The following is a 10,571-nucleotide window of genomic DNA, read 5'->3' as shown; positions in this document are numbered from 1 at the left end:
GAGCCAATTTAAATACAGGGGTGTGTCAATTGAGAAACGGTGGCCATTGATATTACTTCGACATCACCGCAGGCGTTGCTGAACCGATGCCGAACCGACGGTCAACACAAATGTATCTCCGACAGACATCATACGCACGAACTAGTTCTCATCTGCAACCATGGCCCACAGGTTCACTCAAGAATATTTCCAGATTCCTGCCGTTACCAGAGCTTATACTACAGCTTGTGTCCTGACAACAGCTGCCGTGGTAAGAGAACGAGATGCATGCGAGAGCTTTTAACACTGAATTTAAACGCCACTCCGTCGATCAAGTTAAGTACGCATCCGACGAGTAAATCAAAACCAATATTTAACCGTTGCTGTGTTAGTAGTCGATAGATAGCCACAAATGTCACAAAATGTATCACAAATATTAAACTTGTGACATTCATTAAAACAGACACACAAGACAGATGGTGCACGATAAGTCACTCACGGGTCGGCAAGTAGTGAGGCGCAATTAAGGCTTTATTTGAGCAGTAGTGTTTAGGAATTAGGCCATTCCCTGTTTTGTATGTTTGTTTTTGGTTACAGCAACTTGAGGTCATCACCCCCTTTCAGCTTTATTTGAACCCGGACCTTATAATAAGAAGATACCAGGTGAGAGAGAGCATGTCAGAGCATCAGCACCTCAGGCCAAATAATCACTTGTAGGCTATGTGAGTGACGCATTGTTCTTTCTGTTTTACAGGTTTGGCGTTTAATCACAAATTTTCTTTTTTTTGGCTCACTTGGTTTCAGTTTTTTGTTTAACATCATCTTTCTGTATCTTTGACTACTGAAATGTGTAAGCAAATGTATTTGTCAGTACTTGCACCTACTGACTCCAGAGTCCAAACATGCTGTACTGTTTCCCATTGATAATTTCCCTCCCTAGTCCCTAGTCCCTGGTTTTCACATGAGGTAGATTGTGTATCCCAACCTTGACATACAGTAAAGTTATCGTTACTGCCGCATGCTGGAGGAGGGATCTTTTCGTGGGCGCACTGCAGATTTTGTATGTATGTTCCTATTTGGAGGTGTCCTCATGACTGTATCCTTACATTAGTTCTCCCAGACTAACCATGGTCTTCAGTGGGTGTATCTCCGCAGCTGGCTGTGCATTCCTGGTTAATAATATTGTGCAAAGTTGTTTTGCAGTTTAATGGCTTATAATATTGTGCAATGGTCTAGGTGGAATTTTACGAGTTTGTTATTGTGAAAAAGAATAGCTATTTTACCATTGTTTTTCTCTGTAAGGATAGGGAATTCTAACTTTATAAGTAGTGTCATACAAGGTTGGCATTCCGATTGTGTTTCAACATGCCCCTATTTACCATTTGTATTGTCAACTACATCTGTCAGGTAGGAATTACTGTGTAGATCCTAGGTAACTGGAACGAACTGTAGTTGTTTAACTTTTGTCATGTGACGTTCTTTAACTTGGAGGCCTTCAGTTATTTGGCGTCTTTTCCAACCTCTTCTTCCTGGGCCAAGCCTTCACCATCATGCTAGTGTATGTGTGGAGTAGGAGGAACCCTCACATACGCATGAACGTCTTTGGCCTTCTTAACTTCCAGGCACCCTTCCTCCCCTGGGTGCTCATGGGATTCTCACTGCTTCTTGGAAACTCTGTTGTGGTCGACCTTCTAGGTAGGTCAAAGGTCATCTGTGGATATAAAAGCTATTCCAGGCCACTTTTGACCAAGCTGGCAATAAAACAGGCGAGTTGCGTCCTTATCTACTTAGTAGTTTCAGACATGAATTAAATTAAATATTGAATAATACAATTACCAAAAATCGAATAAAATCACATGCTAGACATGATTTGAAAGTAGATCAATCTAGTTTCATAGTTGTAGATTTAGATGTTAAATCCCATGTCTGTCATCACAACACACTGTAATTCTTCCTCCTCATCAGGAATCGGAGTTGGACACGTGTACTACTTCCTAGAGGATGTGTTTCCGAAGCAGCCTGGAGGCAGGAAGCATCTAACGACGCCTGAACTCCTGTGAGTATCAGATTATGGCTGCTGTAGTAACTTGCCCCGTTTTATTTGGCCTTGTTTTATTAGCTATCTTAGCTTTGGGGGGGAAAAATGGTGCTGCGGAGAGTATTTTTCCTTCTAACATTTCAGGTGATGGGCATGTTTTTTTTCAGGAGGACCTGGCTCGATAGCCCAGACGAGGACCGTGGGTACTCTCCTCTACCAGAGGACAGAGAGCAGGACGGAGAGTTGTGGCAAGACCAAGGTGGTGAGGAAGAGCCCAACGAGTAGCAGCATGAGTACAGCCTTCCTAAACACTATGCCCAGGGATATTCTCCATGTCCTCTCATAGTAGCAAAGAACATTGGGATAATCAGGTTACATTCTCATGAAGAATGGTGATTTAAAGGAGGATGCGGTGACTACTGTAGTTTGCTTACAGTAAGCTATGTAACTTCAGATAGCAGACTTGACCAACAACAATATATTATACTGTTGTATTTCTAAACATTATTTGTCTCATTATATTTGAGGTGCCAAGGCAGATTGTGCTCATTGTATACATAAAATCGAATTTCTCGGTGTCCAATAGCAACAAAAATATTATTACCTAGATGCAGTAATATCATTTCATATTGGTTCTTGGAAAATAGAACAATAAAAAATAAGTGTTTCAGTGGATTTAGCTTCTAGCCATTCCCAGTGAGGTCAATATACAAGGCCCTCTGGTTATGCTGAACTCATTCGTAAATCTGCCGACTATTTGGAATTCTATTACCTAGAGAACCTGCACGGTCTGCGCTTTTCAACGACTGCCTTTGTGGTTTGACACACTCGGGCCAAAATAGAAACAGTTTAGCACAACAACACAAAACTGGGTCAAAAGGAATGTTGTAAGCATGACCCAAGCATATAATACTCTACAATGACATGGAGGAAAAACATTTTTCATTGGTTTTAAATAATTAAAACAATCAGTTAAAAAATAATTACAATTGGAAGGTAATCAAAATCATTTACTAATTTTTTTTTTATTATTCAAATGTACAAAAGGACAACAAATACAACATATATTCTCTGAGATTTCTTGTGTCTTCACCTTTTTGTTTATAGGCAAAAGAGTCTGTGGTCTGAAGGGTAAGTGTGTAGGGAGGTGCTCATAGCAAGGCTCTGCTCAAAACAAACAAACAAAACACAAAATAGGGGTGTGTGTGTGGGGGGGGGGATAAATGACTGCTTTGCTCTGGTCAACTTGCAGAAGAAATGTCTGTTACTGCTGTTAGCTTTGCAAATCCCAACCACTTCTTACTTCTCCAGATGGCCTTTGTTTTTATAGGAGGTCATAACTGATGGCATCTACTACCATGCTGGGGCTGTATTTGCCAGTCGTCTCATTCGCCTGTAAAACCAATGAACACGGAGACACACAACATCAGAGACGACATCAGAAGCTGTGACGACACAAGTTTTTATTTCAACAAAGCAAAGAAACACTAACCGAGTGTTTCTGTCCTGGTCTCGGATCTTCTTCTCCATTTCTGCATCTGTCAGTGTCTCCAGCAGTGGGCACCACTGGTCTGCGTCGCCTGTGTTCCTGATGGCTATCTCCACCGTGGGTAGAGGGTTTTCACTGCAACACAAGCAACAGGGAAGGACGAGGTCCAGCAAGATCAAGGAACAGTTGCGGAATGTGATGAGACATTCAAACTATTGGATCTGTGTTGCAACTAGCAGGGGATAAAGGATGTTTAGAAATACTCCAGATGTTGAATAGAAGCGCGTATCCAACTTTGCCAGAGGTGACCATTACTGACCAAGGAGGATATCTTTCACCTAATTCCTGCAATACTGTTGGCACAACTTTTTGGCCATTTAACCCTGTGGCCTAGGAGCACATCCCAAACTAAACTCATCATTTCTCAAGGCTGACATGACATATGATGAGACTCGCAAACTACAAACTTGAAACTTTGTGGCCAGCATTACCTGAAGGCGTATGTCCTCTGGTGCCAGCTAAGTTGACCTCGGATACTGTAGGCAATGGTGGTGACGAACTCCCCACCCAGGCCCAGCTCAGAGCACAGTTTTAGTGCAAACTTTTCCGGCGAGTTCTCCCTCTCTGACATGTCCCATTCAAACTGGTCCACCAGCGAGATGTTTCCCACGTGAATGTTCAACTGAGAAGTAAATATGGCAAAGAGAAATTAGTATTTGACAGTGAAACTTGACAACAAATACTGCTAGATGACCCCACCTAGATCTGGTCGGTGGTCCCACTAGGGGATGAGTTGAAGGTCGTACCTTAATGATGACCCTCTGGTCAGTCTGCTCTTCCAGGATGCTGTCGGTGGGGTAGGACTCGATCTGTTGACGAATTGCAGAGGCGATGGCAGGGACGAATGCAAGAGGGTTGAGGTCCAGGTCGTCACACAAGATCTCAGCAAACATCTCTGGGGTCATGAGCTTTTCTGCAACGTTCAAGGAACATGCTGTACATAAGCACATCAAGTGCCATAAAATGTACATGAAAATACTCCAATCACATGGTTAACTACGGTGGCTGTAAAGCAGCCCCACCATTCATGTTCCATGTGAACGCATCCCGAAGCTTCTGCCCCTCTATCTCCATGTCCAGGCGAATCGGAACCAGAACCTCAGACTGTGTGGCATTCTCATGGATCACAGCTGGATCGTGGTCATCGAAGCTGAAAGAACCGAAACATTGTTCCCTTTGTCTTTACTTCTCAAACGATGACTTTTGTCATGATCGCGTACCAAAGTATGAACTTGGCCTAGATCGTTTGATTGGCTGTTGCTCACCAGAGAGGGAAGGTCCTCTTCTTGTCACGACCTAAGCGACTGCGGTTAATAGTCGTGGAACAGGGAACGGCGTCCAGGTGGTGGGAGCTATTGGGTAATGTGGGGACCCACTGACTGTTCCTCTTTGCCTTCTGTTCCCTGTTGACCAAATGAAACATTTTAATGTTAAGTCAGTTGTTACTGAAATCAAAACATCCCCCACTTGTGTGACTAATGCTGAGAAACATTTAAGTTGTGTAGGGCAGATTACCTCAGGTAAGCTGGTGGTTCTGTACTGATTGAAACAGCTTTGTACTTCTCATCGTTTCCTTCAAAGATCTCCTCTACCTCTGACGCCTTCAGTAGGGTCACGCTAGTGGCTAGGGTTGTATAACCATGATCTGAAGAAGAGTAAAGCAGAAGAATAAAAAATCTGGATGCTTTGTGTACATGGGTACTTCCTCAGTAAAAATGTAATAATTCCGAGGTAACGCCCTTACAAAAAACAAAGTTAACTAACCGTGAGAAGATTCCACAATTTTCTTCCTTTCCTCCACTGAAGCCAATTTTCGCCATAATGAGGGGTATCTCTTATAGAGTGAACCTCTGAACATACGCAAGTAGTTTCCAACCTAAAATTTGAAACCGATAAATACGAATAAGCGTGAGATATAATAAACCAACCATGACCGATATCAATGTAACTTGTATTTGTGTCCTTTTGGCAAATTAGCTAGATAACATTAGCCTCTAGCTTAGCAAGCTAACTAAAACGTTAGCTTGCTTTCGGTGTTATAGATGATCCTAAAAAGAAGAATTTTGATACGATAGTTATTTCCCGTATACGATGAACGTACTAACCTCCGATCCAATCATATAAAAATCTCCATCTTCTTCAAGTTGGAATTTGACAGGTTTTTGTCCGAACGTCTTACTAAGCGCCATATTGAAAATGCAATAACAAAGCTTGACAGCTGAGCATGCGCATAGGCAAAATGACTTGGCGCTGCAAAATGACGTATGTATATGGACAGAAATATTTACCACTATAAATTCAAACTAAAATGAATAAACAAGGGGATGTTCAGCTTTATTAACCCTTTCCTGCTGACCCATTCAGATATGGGAACAATAATTCAACAATCCAATCACCGATTTTATGTCTGATAACTGACTCATTACAACTTAAAGTAAGAATTAAAAGTGCAGTTCTTACAGGAAACCACCAGATGGCGATGGTAAAGCGCAGCCCTATGGAACGGGTTTTTAAGGGGCACTGTTTCGACAGCGCCATTGGGCTCCGCTTCAATACCACCATCTAGTGGTTCAAAGTATAAATTACAGGTGCAGTTCTCACAGTAAACCACCAGATGGCGATGGTAAAGCGCAGCCCTATGGAACGGGTTTTTAAGAGGCAGTGTTTCGACAGCGCCTCTGGGCTCCCCTTCAATACCACCATCTAGTGGTTCAAAGTATAAATTATAGGTGCAGTTCTCATAGTAAACCACCAGATGGCAATGGTAAAGCGCAGCCCTATGGAACGGGTTTTTAAGGGGCACTGTTTCGACAGCGCCATTGGGCTCCGCTTCAATACCACCATCTAGTGGTTCAAAGTATAAATTACAGGTGCAGTTCCCATAGTAAACCACCAGATGGCGATGGTAAAGCGCAGCCCTATGAGAGCGATGCTCAACAATGGAAAATGGTTCACTTAGTTTATTAGACGAGCTGCTTGGATCATGTGACCGTCACGACAGTGGTCAGCATGAATGAAAAACAGGTCCCTAAAGGCTGGACAGTACAAAAAAAACTACCACCTCATCAATTGATCAAATAATATTTTCAGACAAGGAATTGCATGTTGTTCTGCATAGACTGCACCTCTGACTAACATGTTAGCATTTAGTGTCAGTTGATTGATACAATCTTAAAGATGAGGATATGAATTAAACATCTGAATACATATTTGTCATCATGGTTGTTCTGATATTAGCTAATGTAAGTCAGAAACAATTAAGACAAGGAAAAAGGCAACAGAAAGAGGAAATCCAACTATCATAAATATGCATCTCATTTGCAATTCATGTAAGTTGAGGTAAGGTCAGTTCAAAACCCAGTCTACCTACTGAATAATCACAGCTTAATTCTATGTCCTTTCATCTGAATTGAACAATTCTTAATTAGGACCAGGGTGTAAGGGTAGTTTTATAGTCACATGCTCACTATCCAGTGAGTACACATCAAGTTGGGTTTTTAAGGGTTGATTTAAGACAAACGAACCCCTGGAACATTTTTGGTTGTGTAAGATATCACCGTCAAAAAACTGTGCCAGGATAAGTAATTGAAATAATGATTATCCAAGTAAAAAGGGCCACATGTTCACCAGGCAGATATAATGGTGATGACAGAGTAGACAGAAAGCACATCTAATTGGTTAAGGAGTTATTGGGCGTGAATATTAAATATATCGTCATCATAGTCAGCCATGTTTTGCCGAAGCTGAACCAAAGAGGATACCATGTGAGATGTTCTAAAGTGTTAAGAGTTACCGCAGAGCCTGTTTAAGGATTTTTATTAGACATTTTCTGGTTACCGCTTCAAATTGAAAACGTAGTCGATATTTTGACCAAAGACAAGTGCTTTTAACATCTGTTAAGTAAAAACGTTCTAGGAAGCATTTAGCATTTGTTTGTAGGAGTAACGCAAGAATTACGTGACCCGTTTTCGCCGTTCGTGACAGGTAGCAAGTTTCACAGAAAAATGAAAGAAATTTCTTTCATTTTTCTGTGAAACTTGCTAGAATATGAACCCTTTAGGCTAAATATATATATATTGACCGTGGAAGATAGTTATACCATTTTAGTTGATGAGAGACTAGCCAGATAGCGCTAGCTAGCTTTCCTCTCCCACCAATCACTAGAATGACTTTTAAACAAAAGATAATCTCTAATTACTAACAACGGTCTGCTGTTCTACATCGCCCACATCATTATGCATGTTTCATATGCTTAAAGTTTTCCACTGTTGTGTTTAAAAGTGGATGAAAATTAGGTTGAAGTATGGCGGAAGGAGAAGATTTTTGTAAACATTGCTAAGGACGACTGGACACGTGAATGATTGTCATTACAGAAAGCGCTACTTTTCATTACAGAAAGCGCTACTTTTCTTAAGTATGGTATAAACAGTTCAGGTGTATGATTTTATTATGAACATTTATAATGATGTAACAATAAGGTATACAAATAAGATGGAATAGTGCAATATAACAGGTAAATAGTGCAATTGACTGGTGATTTTGTACAATGTGAGGTGATGGATAGACTTCATTAAATAATTAAATAGTGATAGCCCTTATTCTAATTGATAAAGCTAGCCGCGGATTGAAAGTGTGTTTTACAGCCGATCACTGCTGATTGGCACCAGATGGGGAAGGAGGAGGTGAGGTTGAACTTTTTTGGATTCATCATCTGTGCATCTTATTTGACTATGGATTAAAATCTTTAAATACTTTTAGGGTGTTAATTTATTCGTAGTATTTGCTCTTGATCAAATGATCTACAACTACAAGTTGCCTACTACTGGTCTGATTTCAGATTGTCTTGCATGGAGTTTGTGTTAGACAACTTTGTGTTAGAGTGAAGCTTCTCCTGACTCATCATTCGACACTGCAGAGCTTCATCTGACTGCTCAACAAAAGCCGGTCCACATGCCTCTCTGTGGCCCCTCCTCCTTTCTCTAAGGCCCCTCCTCCTTTCTCTAAGGCCCCTCCTCCTTTCCCTGATGGCCCCTCCCCCTGGCCCAGTGGCTCCTCCCTCCTCACCCAAATTCAGCAAAATTTCGGCTGCCTCGCCGGCCGGCTAGCACAACGCACAAAAATGAAATCTACAGAATTTTTGGTAAAAAGGCCTTGTTGTTGGCTTCCTGGACTGGATAACCTCTTTCATTTTTGTTGGGAACCACCGGGGGGGGAGATTGCCCCCCCCCCTGCCTCGTGTATCCGGGGCGGCTCCAGACAACCGTGGGTGACGACTCAACCCGACCGTGGGTGAGGATTCGAACCGGCGATGTGTGAACTCCAAGTACCCAGTGACTCATCTCTGTTCATGCCCTTTAACCGCCACACCACGGAAGTCCTTCGCAGAGAAGTACTTTCTCCGGGCGTTCTTGATATGCATTTCAATGCCAATCTGCGCTTAAAAATTTGGTAGTGGCAGCAGCAGCCACCTGGATTCAAACCATCAACCTCATGTTTGGGAGGCTGCATCCCTCTCCTATGAGCCATTGGGACTGGTAGGAGAACGACACTGTTCTCGGGTACTTGCCTCCGCGAACATGTGATGGATTTTATAATTTGACAACAGCCACCCTGGAATCAAACCTTTAACCTTGTGTTTACAAGACAGCGTCCCTCTCCTATCAGTTTAAACCATTACACCACAGAGTCCTATTGCTGACAGGACTAAAATTTGCTAGAACCATGTCAGGGAATCAAACCATCAACCTCTTGGGTACAAGGCAGTCTCTCTCCTCTCTAAGCCATTAGGACTGTTAAGATATTTCACTGTTCTTGGGGACTTCACTGGACTGAAGACATTCTCATTGAGAAGCTAGATTAAAACTCATTATTCAAGATCTATATCCATTTATTAGATGAAACTGGTCCCTCCTTCAACGAGGCCTCAGTTTACACTGTACACACACACGTACCCAGTGAGCTACCAGGGCCCTGACAAGACACAAACATTTTTATATAATAAAGTCATGGTTTTGTTTGTGGCAGATCAGACAGATTTGAACCCAAGGCCTCAATTTACAAAGTCTACCCAGAGAGTTACCCGGGCCCAAACAAGATACAAACATTATGAAAACACACCCTTAAGGTAATGTGTGTTTTGGCAAAAAGGTCACATGACTAATACCACCTATCCAGATCAATGATCCCTCTTCATAAGCATGTGTACCATATTGGGCTCAATCACCTTCTGTCATGTTTGTCACATGGTAAAGCGAAAAGTGGAGATAATTCTTAAAGTGAAAATATGCATTTTAAAGAGTGCTTTAAAAAAAAAGATACATTTAGCAGATAATGTTGCTTTATTCGGTGCAGGTCAATTAAGAGAGACAAGTGTGAGACCCATCTACATTTCTAAAGCAACGTCTCACTCTCACTTGACAGAATATGAAGAGGAGCAGGAAGATTTACTTTCCGAAACTTAGTGTTTATTTGTATACATGAGTATATATTAATCTCTAATTCAAAAAAGGAAATACTGTACAAAGCATAACAAAATATCTATTTACAAATCAATAAATAATAAAACAAAAACAATAACATAGGACAATTCATGATGTGTTCTTAGATAATTAAGATGAGAAAACCTTAAACAAGTCAATGCAATCAGTTATGAAGGTCTCGAGTCTTTGTGAAAACAACAATGGCACCAGACACTGCAATCAGTGCTGATCTGCACAGAAGGAACGCACAGATCAGCTGAAGCAAAGAAAGCCAGTTTCCAGTTTATAGTCTATATAATGATTAAAACTTTAGGGGCAGGCCATATGTCACAAACATATTTCACAGGACAATTAACATCTTTCCGTGACACAAAACGAGTATGCTTGAACATCGATCATAGTTTTTTCCTTTCCAATGTTGCTTCAAGTCATATTCATGGGGATGATATAGTTTGTCTTGTGTAACCAAAATGAATGTCCCCTAATGTACAGTGCCCTCCAAAAGTATTGGAACAGTGAGGCGAAT

At 41.4% G+C, this 10,571-nt stretch overlaps 2 protein-coding genes across 2 annotated transcripts; one reads left to right on the top strand and one right to left on the bottom strand.

Annotated features, from left to right (window-relative positions):
- The first annotated feature begins 45 nt into the window (after positions 1-45).
- On the top strand, positions 46-3,094 carry derl3 (derlin 3). The gene is made up of 7 exons (XM_047048228.1): positions 46-250; positions 577-642; positions 734-807; positions 982-1,075; positions 1,479-1,674; positions 1,945-2,035; positions 2,185-3,094. Exons 1-7 carry the CDS (start codon positions 161-163, stop codon positions 2,300-2,302), a joined length of 729 nt encoding a protein of 242 aa, XP_046904184.1. The 5' UTR covers positions 46-160; the 3' UTR covers positions 2,303-3,094.
- On the bottom strand, positions 3,027-5,785 carry smarcb1a (SWI/SNF related, matrix associated, actin dependent regulator of chromatin, subfamily b, member 1a). The gene is made up of 9 exons (XM_047048227.1): positions 5,672-5,785; positions 5,331-5,442; positions 5,082-5,211; positions 4,832-4,969; positions 4,589-4,716; positions 4,313-4,479; positions 3,998-4,188; positions 3,510-3,641; positions 3,027-3,410 (listed from the first exon to the last, which is right to left on the bottom strand). Exons 1-9 carry the CDS (start codon positions 5,753-5,755, stop codon positions 3,371-3,373), a joined length of 1,122 nt encoding a protein of 373 aa, XP_046904183.1. The 5' UTR covers positions 5,756-5,785; the 3' UTR covers positions 3,027-3,370.
- Between the last annotated feature and the right edge of the window lie 4,786 nt (positions 5,786-10,571).

This window comes from Hypomesus transpacificus, chromosome 24 (assembly GCF_021917145.1).
Source record: "Hypomesus transpacificus isolate Combined female chromosome 24, fHypTra1, whole genome shotgun sequence".
NCBI lineage: Eukaryota > Metazoa > Chordata > Actinopteri > Osmeriformes > Osmeridae > Hypomesus > Hypomesus transpacificus.
Note: the sequence above shows the minus strand (reverse complement) of the source record. Positions and strands in the feature narration are given on the sequence as shown.